This window comes from Metopolophium dirhodum, chromosome 9 (genome assembly GCF_019925205.1).
Source record: "Metopolophium dirhodum isolate CAU chromosome 9, ASM1992520v1, whole genome shotgun sequence".
NCBI classification, from domain to species: Eukaryota; Metazoa; Arthropoda; class Insecta; order Hemiptera; family Aphididae; genus Metopolophium; species Metopolophium dirhodum.
In genome coordinates, this window is record NC_083568.1 from 20,527,691 (window position 1) to 20,547,368 (window position 19,678).

Consider the following 19,678-nt stretch of genomic DNA (forward strand, 5'->3'; position numbering starts at 1 on the left):
GAATTATTAAAATTCAATAAATTTTTACAAATGTAATATAATACTGAGGGCCGCGGAGAACGTCGGAGACGATTGAATACTTCCGGTATATTCCTTTATCGCACGCCGTCGTCGTCGCAAATCGTATCACACCAATATAATATTATTTTATCTGCAATGTTAAGACATTAACCAAAAACATAAACCAAACCTAAGTGACACAAATGAGAGAAATTCCAGCATTAGGCGTAACACGGCGTTCTGGATAGGCAATTGAACTGCATAACCGCGGTCAAGAGTCGCGGAATTATCGTACGGCGTTTTTCTTATTTATTATAGCACTACAGTAATATTGTCATGTACATAGAATTATGCGATACAATAAATTATACGCTGTAGATATTATGAGTATCGTAAAACAATAATTTAGCACAATATAGTATTGATTTTTTGGGTAACAGCAAGGTTGATGTAATTGACAGTTATTTTTATGCGACGTTGTCCACATAATAGGTATAACCGTGACATTACGGACGCGGTGTTAATACTATTGTACCGAATTCGATCATCGCAGTTTATAAATAAAATGAGATTATATTATATTATGAGAGTATAATACAATTACTAAAAGTATACAATAACACATAATATGAAGTAATACAGCAATATATCAAACACAACACGAGACAATCGTAAATACCCGCGTACCTACTATAATAATATAGTAGGTACTATATAGTAAATTAGTAAATATAATACCTGTCCCATAGTAAATTACGATCGCAGTGTATTAGGTAATGTTCAGCGTATTGTGGACGAATTCGATCAGATCGAATACGCATCCGTCTAGGTTTCATCGGTTTCAAAACGTGTACCATCGACAGCGCCCGCGTTAGAAACGGAGCGGTAAACAGTTCATATTATTGATATTCGAAAACGTACTTGTGTACTATATTTAATTTTCCTGTGGACAACGCTCATAGTCACGTAACCATGATGAAATAAATTGAAAATTATGCTGTGCAGACACCGAGGAAATTTTCTTCGGACTACAAACGCAGTTCGCCATCTGTGTTGAATCGTCAAGCTGGTTCCGCGTGTGACGGGTTCACAGATAGCGCGACGGGTACAAATAGAGGAAAAAAATACGGTGGGTCATCTATAATAATATTGTATCACATAATATTACAGTTGTGATGCACAAACCGTATTTGACCAAAATTAATGTTTTTACTGTTTTAGACAAGCGGTGTACACTTTTGTCCACTAGAAGGTGGGTACTGATATTTATTATTATAATGGCCTAGGATTTCGCTACACTTTGCATAGTTTTTCGAAGTTGTGTTTCATCACGTTGCCCTCGTTACATACTCGTTTGCATACAACACGCTATTCATGTGTTTTTGATCGATACTAAGAAGTCATTGTTTTACATTTTATATAAATTATTGATTTTAAAGTTATTTTTCTTTATTTTTAGCATTTATGGTTTTTAGGGTAAATGCTGGTAACGCTCAAATCAGATTATGATTTTTTTTTTAACATTCTTTATGATTTTATTAATCGGACAATAGTAAATGTACTACGTAAAAAATAAAAGTCAATATGCCAAGTTGCGGCGTCAACGTATACCTATTTAGAATCACTTTAATATTCTCCGTTCAGTAATGTGTCTAGAAAATTGTAACTATAAAATCGATTTTGGATGATTTTTGTGTGAGACGTGATTATTATTTTCAGATTAAAAGCATGTCGTTAATGTAATATTTTCCTTGCAATTTGTTTTTTTTAACCAAGTAAAAATATTTTTTTGTTGAAAAATCATTTTAAACAAACAAATTTAAGTGAATTTTATAGGTGCCTCATTATGAATTTAAATATCAGTTTTGTTTTTTTAGTGCATTACATCTCTAGCTCTAATTATAATAATATACGAAAAACTATGTTGAGACACATAAAAATGTATAAATATGCGTAGTTATAATTATGCAAGACAAATTATGGAAAAATGCTAGTTTGACGAGTTGATTGACAACAGGGATGCTGCGAATTCCAAAGAACATAATATAAAATATTTTTTATGATCAGTTATAAGGGAAAAAACAATACAATTAAAGCAAATGATATTAAAAATTGGAAAACACGAAACGCGATGATAAAAATTGATGAATGCGTGATTTACTTGATGAGATGCAATTATATTATAGATAGTTAATTAAAAAAAATTTAAACAAATTTTAAAAACTCAGAAATTGAAATATAAATGAATGCAGAATATTGAATTATGTTTTTCTGTACCACAAGATTATTTTTTATTTATTCTGGAATATTTTTTTATTTTATTAAAAATACTGAGATGAAGGTTAAAACGTTTATCATTCATTACTATTGAAGTCTTAATTAGTAATTAAACTTTAAATACAATTTTCAATAGGTATATGGTTTTTCTTTATCTTACCAACGCTACTGTGGACACTGGAGAAAACGAATCAGAAGCTTAAAAATATAAGTGTTACGCGAACATAAACTACTGTCTGTTCATTTTTTAGATTATATTGCTAAGTACTAAAGTAGGTAGGTACCCACTCCAAAGAGTTTATAAATTATTAAACTTTTAACATTGTTACTTTGTCTTGTTTTACAATAATATGCAACGCGGGTATATGCACTGTTTTCTGGATTTGAATATTCCTACAAATCGATGTAGAAATGTTCAAAATAATATCGTTATGCAGTGGCGTGTTATAGTGTATGGTTGAGAAAATCTGGACGATATGCCAAGAAGAACCACGTGAATTGGAACATTTTATTATTCAAAACACATATATAATATATGAAACATATAAAATAATCTCACATCATCATCGAATGAGTCTAAAAATAATAATATCTATATATAATATGCACACACACACACATATATATAGATATTGTACACACAAGCACACGCACGACAACAAATATTATAATATTTATGCATAGAATAAAAAATATACATATATCAATTTTTTTTTTCTTTAATTTGTTTAAATGGTAAATATATTTTTAAGAAAAAAAATAAGGAAAATACGTTGCAGCAGTAAACTGTGAACAGCAATAAGAAAAAACAAACCACCGGCGTGCGTCAAACGTCTGCCCAGACCACTGCTCTCCTGGATCGGTCCACGCTGGCCACGTGGTTGGTGAACTGATGCCAAGACACTGCCGTCACCGGGGCGCTGTGTGATGATAAGAACAACAAATTTTTTTTTTAAAATTATTTCGCAATTCTTTAATTATTAATGTGTTTGATAGGTGTACGGATAACGACGTAATGAAAATCTATAGTGGCGTGACCTGTATACGAGCAGATTTTTTTAAAAAGGATTTGCGATCGTGAGTTGAGGCCGTTGAGTTCAAGCAAGCATATAAAATAGGCGCCTACATCATATTTATCAAAAAGACAAATAAATATATACAATAATAATTGTTAAAAACAATTTTTTTTCAAACTATTGTTAATAATTATGCATAATACTATTAAAAGAGGTCTAGCGGTAAAATGAGATTCGATCAATATTTTCTCATGGATAACTGTAAGTTAAAGATGACATTTTTATCGCAAGTTTGTCGTTCCCCGTATCGCAGACCTTATTGGAAACAAACAGATTTTTTGTAGTGAGTTAGAACCTACTGCCGGCTATTGGCACCTTATATCAACTTATTAGTTTACCTACCCACCAAAAATCGTGTCGAGCAATATGTTAAAATTACGCTTCTGAATAGAAATGTATTGAAGTCACGCCACCATTGATATTTTAACCACTATGTAATAATAATAATTTGTATAATGATTTACGTATACTAACAATAATATTATATAGGTATTATACAGCTCATGTACTACAGTGAAACCTTTCCAAACGGAACCTCTAAATAGCGAACGTTTTATTTGGAAACAAACTAAAAACTTCTACTATTTGAACCCTCTGAATAGTGGACACCTCCGAATAGCGGACAAAATTTCAGTGACCGAGCTTAACCGGAATTTAAAGGTTTCGCTGTATAACGTATATAATATAATAATATGTAAATATTAATGTACCTGTGTTCGTTCTTCAATACTACAAGTGGTTTTTCCGGATTCGCGACAGCCCATATGAACACAGATCCTTCAGAGGATCCCACGGCCACGTGATCATATTCCAAATTGAACACAGCTCTCGTCCAATCACAACCCACTTTGAATCCGTCAGCCCTGTTTAGACATACGGCGAAGAACAACAACGTAAGAATACACATTTTACGTTATTGACGGAATTATTTATTTAGTGTAACACAGTATTAGGTATGTCTAGTTATGTCTAATGACCGTTCACAAAATTCTTGAATGCTCTGTGTTTATATGGTTTATATAGAACTATATGATATATTACACTTAATGTACCTATATGTACTATTATAATTTGTTTAAATTATCAAATGTAGACGATAACGTAACGCAAAACAGAACGTCGGGAAATATGAAACGAACTGAAAACCTTTTAAACAACCGTCATATACGATAATATGCCTAAGCACATTCTTAAAATATAAAAATTGTTAACAGTACATACTAAGTTGATTGAAATATATTAACAATCGTTTAGTCGTAAAACTGGGATACCTCCGGTTCTACCGTCTGAGTCTTAGGTGGTCTATGACGTGTGTGGGATAATGTGATTATAATAATAATATGGTTTTACGATCGAACAGCAATTTCCAAAAACTGGTGATAAAAGGTGTTAAATTATTATCTCTCGATTACAATATTATACTATTGAAACCGTATACGTCATCGACGTAATTTATTGTTGAAAATGAATTTAGATGTATTATTATTTTGCGTTTTAAATTCGAATCGTCCAAAATGACTATAACTATAAAAGTAATGGACAATAATAACAGGTATATAGGTACACCTATAAAGACAAGTACCTACCTGTAGTAAATATCATGTTTAATATAAATACATTTAATCGAAATCAATTATCATAAAAACGCTAATATCCGTTTAAATCGTTCAACTTGTTCCGCATATGATTGTTGAACCACAATTTAAAAAAAATAACCCCCCTGCAGTATTTGTTAAAAAAAAATTTATTTTCGGGAAGTCTGGTAAAATAAACTATAATATAACCGCGTTCTGTATACCATAATACGCGGTATGTATAAGTTAATGGTTTGAAATTAAATAATTATATTAACCGCACGTCCAGTAATTTCACATGATTTGATTTCATGTCTATACACAGTCTACACGCGTAACGGTTTTTTGCTTTTTGGTAAACGTCCATATAAAACCATGAGCTTATTGTAAGAATATCATGTGCTCGTTCAACATACACATACATGCAGTTGACGTTTAAAAGAATAACTATTATTATAATAACGGAACATAAAATTGTATGGACATTTTGCTGCGTCTACTATAAGTATGTGTGCAAAAATATATAGCAGGTGCCAGCGTCAAAAATATATATATCTATCTATTTTGTACTTGCATTCTGTTTGTTTTATATTTGTTTTATTATTCACAAAAAGAAAAATTCCACGAAAATAACAAAAGACAATTTTTAAAACGAAAACCTCGGGTCTCTTTGAGTTACTTCATTCCCACCCCCCCCACCCCCTAATTAAATAGAAAGCTTTTGAATTTAATTTTACTACTCGCATTGGCTATTTGTTCAATACTCATGGTTTAAATCTAAGAGATTGGAAAAACTTTTGAAAAAAAAAAGAAAAAAAAGGCGAACGTAAAATAAATTAAAAACGTCTGAATTATATCGCGGAAAGTTAACAGAGAGTGAAAAAAATTGCAACAAAGGGGGAATGAAATTGCACTCGAAAATGTGAGGCGCGAAGCCAACCAACCAACCATTGTGCAAACGCTGTAGGGAATAAAGTTTCAAAACACAAAAAGATCTAACTAAACGTTACCGAGAGCGTGCTAAAAAAATGTGTATATATATATTTATATAAAAATAATAATAAACCTTATCTGTAGGAGTGTACTTACGTACATACCTATATATATATACAACAACTTTGATTGCTCCAGCGAATGTATATATGCTACGCATAGTAACTATACCTATATACATATTATATAGTTTGTATATATATATATATTCGTATAAAACGGTTTTATCTCGTTACGATAATTATTTTTATTCGCGCGACTACCGTATAATTTAGCTTTCCGATCTCCTCCTCGGCAAATGGATTCGAGTTAATAATAACGATGATAATAATAATAATGACAAAGGCAACAATAATAATAATAATAATAATAATAACTACAGCAGTGAGGAGAACTAAAAATTAAATAAATATGACTTGCTCGAATGTGTTGATTATTTTGTTCGTCCTGAGATCAACCAGCCGCAGGGTGTCGTCCCGGACACAGCTCAATAGGTAATTACAATCTGAAACACAACCGTAATCGATATAATTATATATTGTTCGTCGACGACTTGTGCAAATAATAGTTATGATAATAATAATAATAATATCGCGTTATTCGCATAAACGCCAATGTACACACGGGACCGCCTCCCCTGCCGCCAAGGTCCATTGCCGAAGCCGCCCGCTAAACCCACAGACCGCGTACACCGGTCGAATTGTTATTAGTATTGCAATTATTATTATTATCAATAGTAAATATTATATTTTTATATTATTAATATATTACCGTCGATCGTCGATAGATAGACTACACGACTCGCCAGCGGCGGTGGGCGCTATAATATAGGCACTGCGATAATAATAATATTATATATTATTATACATTTATACGACTACGATATGTGCACCGAACTAAATAATAATAATTATAATATATTATATTGTTCACGCCGAATATTATACATACCTCTCATCGACAAACGGGTATGCGGTCCATGCAATTAAAATCTAACGCGATCGCAAAACGCCGTGGTGTAACTTCAGTGTGTATATGCTCGAAACGTATTATTATTTATTGCATATTATTATTACAATCATCGATAACACGTCGCATTTGTTTCACGATGCAGCGGATCATGTGCACTCGGGGGGGGGTTGTTTCGACTACGTGTATGGTATCCGATTTGGGTTAAACGATCGCGAGTTTGGCTATCGCGAGTTGCATGCATTATGATTATTATAGCTGGTACATACAGGGTGGAGCAGAAATACCTGACGAGTGAAATAACGTTCGTCCCAATCAATATTTAAAAAAATTTTTATATACATATATGATATATTGTATAATTTATACAGACGCTCGCGCTCGCGCTACAAGTAAGATTATAACGTTATTTGTTTATTTTTTTAGAAAACTTCAAAATAGCCGATTTATAAATCTAATTTTTAGACGAACTTTCGTGGTCAATACGTGTTTTATTTAAGTCAAGCAGTTTACTTTTTAAATTATCAATATTGTATTGGAGTAAATCATTTGAAACGTAATAACATTTTTCAAAATAATGTTTTTGGAAATTTCTTGGCACAAGTATATTATTATATTTTCTTGATTTTTTTTACTATCCATATAGTTTTCATAATTTTTCTCATACGTTTAACCAGTATCAATTTTATATTTTTGTTTTTCAGGACCTTCTGTTACACCCTGTATAGAGGTATGTTTTTATTGACCTGCACCTTACGCGCGTAATAAAATAATAACACAACACGCAGCCATTAGACAATCGAAAAGATCGCATAAGCCGTTTTTAGACGGTATATTATTATTATAATATCCCCGCAGACAGGTTTTCACAGAGAAAAAAAAAGTATACTTCAATAGGTATGTTCAACCTGCAGTCACGCTCGCTCCCATTTTTCCTTTAATAGGACGTAATGAATTTATTCAAATTCTGATTTTCGGTATTTATAATAATATATTATGTACCTATGGTACCATAAATTCAAATACGACTTACATTTCTTACGCCGTTTAAGCAATTGGAACGATGTAGTTTCTGAACTATTAAATTGCATGCATATATTCTAAGAGGATAATATTCCATGATAAAAGCAGTTTAAATATTATATGTGTTAGCTATCGGCTATGGTATGATTGGAAAATCAACATTATCCTCAGCACATATTATACAGTTTAACAACTCGTTAAAACCACTTGCTTAAATTTCAATTTATATGTATCAAATTTTGCATAAATACCTTCAGCTGTTTAACAATTTGCGCAGAAAAAATGTTTAGATATGGTTTTCGTTTGTAAAAAGGAAGTTTGTATCGAGCCAAAGAACATAATATCCTATACAATTCTATATAGAAATAGAAATATATACTTGGAAATCTGTTCCTTAGACATTAATTATCGGTACTTGGGAATTATTCCTATAAACCAAATTTTAATACATTCGTTATTAAAGACAAAATAGGAATGATCATGTTTGATGAATTGAACAGTATAATACGATGTGTATTATATACAATAAATTATAAGAATAAACCGTTCGGGATCAGCACCGTACGGACATATTATAATTTATAAGTGTTATTATTGCGCATATTACGTACAATATGCGTACCTATGACTATAATCAGCAGAGACTTGATCTTTGTATTCCTTGACTCACATTTAATACTTTTACACCTCTTACCCAAAAAACATTTATCACTGCTATCCAAATGGTGAATTCATAAGTTGTTGTTAGTGGTCAAATAACCTTTAAAAATTGCTCAGACTACCTTTTTAAACACCACAGGAGAACCACCCATTAATATCTCTTGTGAATCACGTGATAAACCACTGTCTATAAAAATAATGCTTCGAGTCGGTCGGAAACGCGGAATTTCATACGCTCGAGAGAGTGCCATCGACACTGCTTGCCTATAATAACAGTCGAGTCATCTTCACCAGCGCCACTGCGGATCGCATAAAATGTATAATATTGGGTGTAAGCGTATATTTTGTTCCGTTTCGGCGGAGTACAACAATAAAATACAATAATATATTATAATATTATAAGCGACGGGGGACAGAGCTGGTCGCCAAAACTTGTTTTAGGCGCTGCAGACATTATAATATTATTATATGTCACATGACGTGTCGTTCTGACTGGGTCGTGCGTAGTTCGCCGTCCTATATAATATGCGTACAATTATTTAAAAAATATTTCCGTCTGCAGTGGATTATGCATCATACGTGAAAAATGCGGTTCATCCGACCGACAGGCTCCTCGGCATATTCTTCCGGGACAGTGAGCGTGTAATCTATCCATAATAATAATAATAATATTATTATTATTATATTTTAATATTATTATTATATATTTTAATATTATACGTTCTTGGCGGAAACGCATATTACGCGTGGTCACTGAAATCGACGTGAATACCATATTATTATTATTATTTTGCAGTGCGACGATGAGCGATCTCTCTCGAGACGTCAATTCTCGGAAACACTCGCGGTATTGTACAGCAGATGAAACCTCGCGTGGGCGTGTGAGACAAACTGTTATAATATTATTATTATTACCAGCACTAGGCGCGAGTACAGTTATGTTTTTGTCCAAATTCGATTCGTCTATAGGATTGTGTAATATAAGCGACCGACCCGCAGCAGTGATGGGCGACTGGAATATATTATTGTTTTACCACTGCAGCAGACCGTGTTTTTATAATTATTATTATTATTAACATTGTATAATAAACTGAAGAAAATCCTGTGAGAAATCACTCGCACACCGATGTTTACGATTCGTAATTATAACTGCTGCAGGACGAGTATAATATAATAATGACTATTAAATCGTAAACAACGTGATACGTGCGTCGTATACGCAGTTTCCATCTATAAACATTAGCTGATAATAGGTGTACTCTCGTTTTAACAGTGTTGCGGACGCATAATAATATAATATAATATCACGTATAAGCCAGGTGTGTATAAAGTGGTTACACGGCGACGATTGTAAGATTGTAATTATTATAATAAAAATGGTGTTCATTAAAAATGACGTTTTTCCGACGTCGATTTCGTCGTAATGGAAAATCGAGACAAAAACTCGCACACTTAAGCACCACAGCCGTATGAATCGTCGCGATAATAATTATAGTGCACCGATGTGAACTCGCGGCTTTTAACGTTTCGCTAATTAAAACATCCGCGTAGTAATAACCGCGTTGAACACGAATATTATGTGATATATATACACGACGTGAGTTATAATAATAATTATGTGTACGGTCATTTTTGCATAACAGTTTTAGAGCATATTTTGAACAAAGCAGCAGTAATATTGATTATTATTTCGCAGCAATATAATATAATACATACAAAAAAAATTGTAACTAAGTTATACCAGCTGCACCATCGCACAGAATAAATTAAATGTATATAGTGCTATCAAAAAGAATCATTAAAAAAACACAATGATTCAAATTTAATCTGCAGTTGAAGCGTATTTTTAAGTACCTAGGATAAGATATTATATAAATAATTATGATCGGTTATTAAAATATTTTCAGCAAACTGTTTTGAAATGTACTTTATAAACATAATTTTAAAAAAAAAAAAACATCATAAGTTGTAGATTCTCCATCGACTACCTATATACACTTTATGGGTAATAAGGTAATTAATTATCTCAATCAATACATATATTACATACCAAAATGGATTAATCCATGTTATGTATATTATTGTTCTGAAACATGGGCGACGTGCTTCTAAGACGTCTATACACACTCCAATATTCTTCAGTATTACATACTTCTTTATGCTTCAACAATAGTTTGTTTATATATATGTAGTATAAGTACAAACTCTTAAACTATTTTTATTTAAATTTATTATTAAAACTTCATACTTATGTTACACCTTCTGAAAAATTACATTTCTTTGCTTCAAAAATATTTTGTAATCAACTTTTAAAATGCATCACGTGTATTTTATGGATTATATTTCAATCTTAGACGACACGTAGGTAATCTGGGTTAAAAAAAATGGAGACCAATCATTCGCGAATAAAATTACGACGCGGGCAAATTGAACAGGCGTTTTTTTTTACCGGGGATCGATTTATTGTCCGGGGGCCGACTGTTCGTTATTACCGTATAGTATAATATAATACACGTATACCATGATACATAATAGGTGTTATACAATATGTACGTATAATACAGCACAGTGATCACGTGGGGCCAAAATCTTGCAATATCGCTGCGATGTCCAGGCACATTTTTAAGTGTATTTACGCGACGCTCCGCAGGTAGATATATAGTATATTATGATTGTATTAAACCGAATCGATCGTCAATTTTTTACGATTTTCACACGGCCGGATGACGCGGGAGTCGTAAACGCGTAACGCGGCGGAGTAGTAAAGACGACGATATTATTGATAATAATTATTAACATAACGCGAAGGTACGTTTTTATATGCGCACGGACGAACGAGTGGAGTGGACCCCGGGGCGATCGAGTCAATTATTTTGTGGGCGCAGGGTACGGGGGTTGAAAGGATATATTATTATTATGATGTATGTTTATTAGATGATCATGGCGGGCGTTCGGGCGTTAAAACGTCGGGTACAAGACACGTCGTAAAAAAATGAAATAAATAAATAAAACAATCGCGAGTACACATAGCACCATTTATATGTATATATTAACGACACGCGTCGTCGCGGAGAGTATTGGAGCTGTCTGCAGTGCAGCAATGTTTAGTATAAGACTTATATGTAAACTGTGAAGGTACACTTTAACGACGAATATAATGTGATATTATAATATAATATATATATATATATACCCGTGTGTAATCCTCGAATATATTGTATAAATATCGTTATATATCACATAGACGTGTACTTCGATGGTCTTCTGTGCGGTATTCGTTTATTTTTTTTTTATAGTCTATTATGGGCGGCGACACGAATCATATTATTATTGTGCGTACGATATATTTTTTAACGCCGACCCCGTAGGTACGGCGTGAATCACTAGCTACGCTATTCGTACCTATTTATTATTATAATACTGACCTAACGTTTTCTTTTCGCGCGCACGCGTACATTGTGTACCTATTCATAGCTAAACTACATACATACATACAAATCGATATATGGGTAAAATATTCGCTGCATATCATCCGCAGATCCGGCCGACACGATAACTACATCGCGTATATATATAATAATAATATACTGCCTACAACACTGCAGCTGCTGCAGCCGACGGTGCAGCGCGATTTTCCATATGCATTTTCGTTTTACATACATAAAACCGCGCTAAAAGGTCTAACCTCCGCGGTAGTCGTGTCGCCGGGCGGCACCGGTGCAGTTGTGGCTGCAGCATTCTACACGTAGGTACATATAATATAATATTATTATAATATAATGAAATGGCTTTCCGTATACGCATATGTCGTAGTACAGCATAGGTTATTATGCGCGTTCGCGCCCTAACGAGAGTGTCATATGATTATGCGTATGTGCCGCCGCCGCCGCCGCTTGTTATATTAAATAGTCGTGCGCGATGGCGAGTATAATATAATGTCTACCTATCTGCAGTATAAATGCCTACACGCACATGTCCCTAGAAAAAAACACACACATCCGTTTAGATATGTAATAATTTATAATAAGTAGACCACCGAGACGCAACGATGACTGTATTATAAAAAGCTCACACAGCGGGGCTGCAGCGGTCGCGGTTCGAGGACAGGTATAAAAAATAATTAATAACGCGGATCAGCTGCAAAGGTGCACTATTATGAGACTTTGCAAAAGCACGGTGATGCAACTGAGCACCATGTGATTTTCGAATATCTTTGTATATTATACGAACCACGGATGGTGCAAGTATTGATCCAGGAGGGGGGCGATGGGGGCATATGAGTTGGTCTAGTTAACAGTGTACTATAGACATGACATTATGAGTTACCGGTGAATAATAATGTTGTATCGAGTGCTGTGTTAAGGTGGGTTTCCACTAGATACGTGTACGTGCATAAAAATATTTTTCTGTGATTGGTTGTTATACATGGTAAGCTTTTGGTACACCCGAGTGTTATACGTTCTTACCACAAGTTTGACCATGATACCATGAAATTGGATTCAGTTCAACTTTTCACGTATACTGCACGGCTATATATTAATAACAATATTGATAACATAAGAATATATGAGGTAACTAATATGTTACCAATCCTAAATTCCTAACCGATGTAACCCATGTTAACCGATGGGAAACGTTTGTGAGACCGTTCATAGCGAACGTATCCGGTCAATATATGCACGTAAACGTACACGTATGTAGTGGGAACCCACCTTTAACGCGTAACATAGTCATAAAAGGGGAGGAATTTTCGAAACTTCTAAGTTTTGTGTAAACATTTACGGTACAACCCAAACGGCTCCTTTTCATTGATTGTTGGTTCCCAAACGTTCCGGTATTCGGCAACAAAAATACTTTATAATTTGCTTTACATATAAAATTTAAAAAATAAATAAATTTTTAACCACCACTCTTTTGGTAAAGTTCTAAGTCCGTTTGAATAAGGAAGGAAATTGCGTTGTCAAAAACGAGAGCCGTTCGGGAGAATTAACCTATTTGTAAAACTTGAGCCAAATGGGTTATAGCCAACTTAAAATATTATGTAAAAATGTAAAAATGTACATCGTTCTACAAACTTAGCGATCGGTTTTGATGGAAATATTGACGAAGGCCTATTTTGCATCTGATATGTTATTTTACATCGAGATATGTGAATCAAATACGGTCTTTTTTTTTCGCCGGATAATAATGCATAACCGTATACTTACATTATAATATTATGCACGAAGCTGGGTAAAACGGGTTTCTCAAAATTCACGATGATTGAAAAAATAACTCGGAGAATTTCGTGAATTTATCGCTGTCAGGATTATTATGCGATAATATAGGTCGTGTCGTGTCGTTATTTATAATAATCTATTTAATATTTATGAGTGAAATACGCTGCGGTAATAATAATTAAATTATATTGTATTCATAATAATATCTACTTTTCAGTCGGGTCTAGTCTCTGACATATTTGTATTACCTTTACATAATAATAATATATTGCCATGCCTACATAGATAACTCGCGTTCAAGCCAACGGCAATGGACACGTCGCGATAAATCACCGTACGGGTATAATACGTCGAACCTCGTCATTATAATATCCACGGGATGGACTTTTTTGTTGTGGTTGCCAGATCAATATGGTCGATACTGTTCGTTATTAAACTATTAACGAGATTATAATTTTCCAAAACGCTAGCGCGCGGGCGGGAGAGCGGGAATTATAAAACCTAACCGAGCAACGGTAAACTGTCGCGTCTACCCGTTCAAACATAACTTGAGGTTAAAAAAATAAATAAATAGTATGCGCCCGAGTACCACTACCGTGGTCTCCTCACTACAAGGCTCGGATTTTGTTGTTTCCATTCGATCCGAACGCGTTACGGGATTATGAAATTGTGTTCATTGACAATCCGCTTTTCATCGGGGATCAGTCGTAATTACGGTGGACTTTGCGCCTCGACTTTTCCCGGGCAACACCTTGCAGCTATACTTCGTAATACCACGCATGTTTATCCTAGGTACGTGGTTCATGCATGTTTTACTGCATAAGCCACCGCCGATATAATAATCTAATGACATACGGTCGAATAGAATTAGCTGACAATATCATATTATGTAGATGTACGTTAACTAAACGATCGGCGAACGCAGATCTTGCTTAGCTGCAGACGATAAGAATACCGAAATATATTTCATTTAAATAAGTAAGTATTTATTACATCGATGGATTCTATCACCGGCGTCTGCAGAAAGCGTAGGTACAGAATAAACTTAAAAATGAACGTATGGACAAAAAAAAAAACAAGAAAAACAATAACAATTTCAAAATGTAAAAAGGAAGGATTATCGTACCTCGTAAGACATTATAGCCGCCTATTAATGTCTCATTTTTTTAGTTAATTTGTGCGGGGGCTGTAACGGAACATGTAGCTGGAAATTCAAACATAATATATTATAATATAATCGATTCGCGTTTTTTTTAAACAGCATTCCTAAATATATATTATAGAAACATAGATGAGCGTGTAGACTGTATATGCACACTATACCTATACAGTGTGCGTCCGCAAAAACATGAAAAACTCTATGACTCTGTTGCTTATATTACTCAGTACCCTATACATATTTTTGAATTCTGTTTGCGGCACATGATACAATTGGATCATAGATTCCTATAAATAACAATTTTTTAAATCTCGTTTATTGCGCATGCGCTACATCTTTACTTTTTCTATGGACCCTGTTTTCCCGCGTCACAAAATACCAAACATGGTTACGGTGTAAATAGAGAAATATACTTAAATCAGGTATTCGTTTAGTGAAATTTAATTTTCAGTACAGTTAAAATATTACGTATATCCAAAGCGGACAACTCTCTAATGTACTAACTATTAATTTTTAATACGTTTCGTAGGAAATATCTTGTATACAGTTATACATCTATATGACCGACTAAATCGCGCGGTCGTTAATTTTTTTAATCGTTTGTGTTATTTAGCCATTTATTCGGCTATCGCTGCAATGTTTTTGAGTTTTGGTATTTCGACTGGAAGTAAGTTTATACCACTAGGACGCGCCGCCGTTTATTATCGTATTATGGTTCTGCAGCAGCGATCGGCTACGAGACTGGCTACCAGCAGCTATTATAATCATCATGCACATAAAATATAGTAGTTAAAACGTGCGTATTAAATTAATAGTGTGGTAGTCCAATAAGAAAATGCGTACCTATACTTGACTGGTCGCATAATATACGCATATACCTATATGATAGGTATCATATACATACCTACCTTACATATACCTGGACAGATATACACTAAGTCATTAATAAGGCGAATAAAAATAATATGATTTTTTTTTTTTTTTTTATAATATCATCAGAAATCACGATTTTCACCGCGGCGGATCTGGTAAGACGGGTTTCGGATTTTCGTACCCATATTATCACTATCGCTATTATTGTTGTCCTTTCGAATAATTCGCACGAAGCGAATTCCGCCCACCATACAATAACATACTATCACATGGTATATAGGTAGGAACATAATGTTATGTTGCAATAACACTCGTTCGATACAAAGCGCTGCAACAGCAGCACCCCGATGATATAGAGACGCGTGCGCATGTACCCACCTTTGGCTGCGGCTGTAACGAAGTCACAGATAATATACAAGCGAGCACACTATATACACCTATATAATGCGTTGTGCACATAAATGTATAATAATATTGAGGTCAGTTCGGTGTGAGACAAACGCCGCTGACGTGTCGCCGATAAATTATTAAACGCACGTGCGGCGTAACGGAGTGAGAATTCGCCGATATCCGAGTGCGGCGACGTTTTACCAACTACCTGTGTGCATCGCGGCCGACCCCCCGATGATGCAGCACGCCCCGCGACGGCAATGGTATATTATATTACATGCGAATAGCATTCGTTTTTTTTTGATTTCGATGCATTCGGATAATGTTATAATTATAACAATAATTACGGCTGGGCATTAACGAGTTAAAAAGTTAAGTTAAAAGTCAATTTAATTTTAACTCTATAACTTAACAAGTTACTTTTAGACTTTCATTACTCGACTGTTAACTTAATTTATTTTTTAACTAACGTAAAATTAACGAATTCGTTTTTCATTTTAAGAAGTAAGTTAACTTGATTTATTTTGTTTTTAATTTTATTACATTTCACTATTTCAGTCTATTTTGTTTTCATGACAAAAAATGTTTACCGTGAATTGTTTATATTATTCTAATCTAACTTATATGGAAATACTGTATAAAGTATAAACCCTATAATCTATAATTTAGTTTGGGCTTTAAAAAAATAGGTACGCTAGCGTTGTAAAAAACAAATTCACTTTTTTTAACTTAATAAAAAGTGTGTATTAACTTTTAACATAACTGAGTTAACTTATAATTAAATTAACTTTTAACTTTTTGTTATTGGTGCATATTAACTTAACTTAACTGAGTTAATAAAAATCATTAACTTGCCCAGCCTTGATAATAATAACAATTATTATTATTATCAAGTAAATAATATTTTATAATATTATGATATAAGTGTACAGAGTGGTTATTTTTAAAGCTCGCTCACCCTATTCTTATATTGTATTTAAATTATGCATTAATTCAAATTCTTACTTTTGGAATTGTTATACCTTATGTGCGTTGTGGGACGATTCCAACTCTGGTTTTTCATATGAGCACCTATAAGTCATGTTTTTTAAGATTTGGGGGGATAAAATCAAAAATTTGAGAAAGTCGTTCTCATGTAGACATGACGACAAATTAAAATCTGTATTTAGAATTCTTATCGTTTCACTAGTTCAATCGGCACGACCGAATGAAAACACGTTTAAATTCCTATGTCCCACGTGTGTTAGATAAAGACAGAAAATCACCACTTCCAGTCCCTTTAAGACATAAAGGTATTCACTTGAATAAACAATGTTTGTATCGTCACAGGATACTAATTAACTTTGTAAAAAAACTAAGTATTAGAAAATATCATCTTTCAATATACTTAAAAATTCCAAAAATCAAAATATTCGAACATACATTCATAATTTAAACGTTGAAAACGGGCCGAGTATGCATAAAAAATCACCCTGTACAGATTTTAATGTACGCGAGTAGCAAAAACTGCACACACCGGAGAACTAGTTTGATTATTAAAAAAATAATAATAATAATAATACAACTAATAATGAAACTCGAATGATTGATAGTCATCGCGCGCGCGCGTTACATATTATATTCGAAGATCTTTTATATTATTATTGTTATTATTATTATTATTATTATAGTTTGCGGGTCAGACAACAATGCTACGATTTATTATTATTACTTTATATATATATATATGTAAACTAGACGCAAAAACGTGTACCACCGTGCATATATATCTGTATATATATATAGAAACACACATTCATGCATATACATTCGCGTATACCGTTCCGACGTATTAATTAAAGTCGATTATATTATTATATGCGTTTAAATAGTAAAAAAAAAAAATGCCGCGGCTTTTCCTCTATAATATAACACCACAATATTATATTATACTGAAATTGGTACGGCGAGTATTTTATATTTAAATAATTGATCAATTACTTCCGAGAGCTTATTTCTGTACGAGCATAAAATATATTATATTATTATCCTACACACATAGGAGATTATGTAGATAATATATACATACATGGACGACATGTAATTTGCTCTTATATATATTATCATTATACACTCTGTATAATAAGCCAATTGTTTTTATAATGAATAATTATCTAAAGCTCAAGTTATTATCTATAACGTAATATTATGTAGGTACATAAATGTATAATAAATTGTTCTGTTTTATGTGTCCGTAAAATGTACCGTTTGTGATGTGTATTGTATACATGATACATATTATATATAGGTCCCTACATAATATTTATAAAGCGTTGCATTTTCATATCCTATACCGAATAAATGAATTTATATTAAGGCCGATGGCGTTTGAATATTATTTTATGGAAACTGTAACTTTCCAATAATTTTTTCCTCGATGATGAGATGCGTTCATCATAAGAAGAAAATAATAATTGTTCAATGTGTGTCATCACTTTTTTTTCAATTATTTTTCTCTGCGAAATATTTTCAGAATAATTTTAGTCATTAAAGTAAGTTCAATACATATTTAAACGTAAGTACAAATACTATTAAACTACAAAAAAAAAATTATAAAGTCAATCCAAAGAAATTTACATTAATTTGCAATCATTTTGTAATAAATTATACTTAATATTTTATATGGAGGAAAAATATTATAAAAGTGCCCAATAATAACATATTTTATATTATGCCAATTAATTTTACTTTATAAATTTATTGTTGGATTAATATTATATTTTCTGACTAACCACAAGCGATAATAGGTGAGCAAACGCAAAATTAAATTATAATCCACTTTTCGGTTATTACCTACCTACTGCATAATATTATGAATGAGTAATATTAATAATATGTTAAAATTTTTGCACAGCCACAGGTAGGTACACCTAATTCATAATAATTTCTTACTCTACTTGTAACGAGGTTGAGAATGAGGCCAATGTATTCTGCAATGTATTATCGCGGTATTAATTTTATAATAACGTGGAATTACGGTGCGATGATTATATACTATTAACAATAGTTGCACATTATGAGCATTAGTCTTGTAATATACATATCATAAATGTTGTGTACAATGATGTAAATCGAAGTTGTCTGTAATTTGTTTGTCGGTCAGTTAATTTTAACGATATAGCAGTGTTGTTGTGTTCAACGAAATAGCAACTGGCCGATGCTAACTTCAGCTGAATAATGCATTATTAACCTGATAATTATTTGACCACAACTTGTGTATTATTATCATGATATTAAACGGATAACTGATAATTTTTGATATTACACGACGATAGAATATAATATGTTTTCTCAAAATATAGTAAAATGTAGAAGATAGATCTGTATACGATTTATCAGAATATAATAAATAGGCAGTGGCTTGGCGCGGCGCGTTGGCCGCTTGTCAGTCACGCAATGTGACTGAGAGTAAGTAACGTCCGCTGC

General features: G+C 33.0%; 1 protein-coding gene across 2 annotated transcripts in view; it reads right to left on the reverse strand.

Annotated features, from left to right (window-relative positions):
• Nucleotides 1-2,771: 2,771 nt before the first annotated feature.
• The window catches only part of LOC132952946 (autophagy-related protein 16-1), a 176,459-nt gene continuing 159,552 nt past the window's right edge, over nt 2,772-19,678 (reverse strand). For both annotated transcript variants that reach the window (XM_061025472.1, XM_061025471.1), the window contains exons 11-13: nt 6,341-6,425; nt 4,064-4,216; nt 2,772-3,197 (exon numbers count right to left, since the gene is read on the reverse strand). In XM_061025472.1, coding sequence (XP_060881455.1) covers nt 3,104-3,197; nt 4,064-4,216; nt 6,341-6,425 — 332 coding nt within the window. In that variant the 3' untranslated portion in view covers nt 2,772-3,103. The remainder of the gene's footprint in view (nt 3,198-4,063; nt 4,217-6,340; nt 6,426-19,678) is intronic.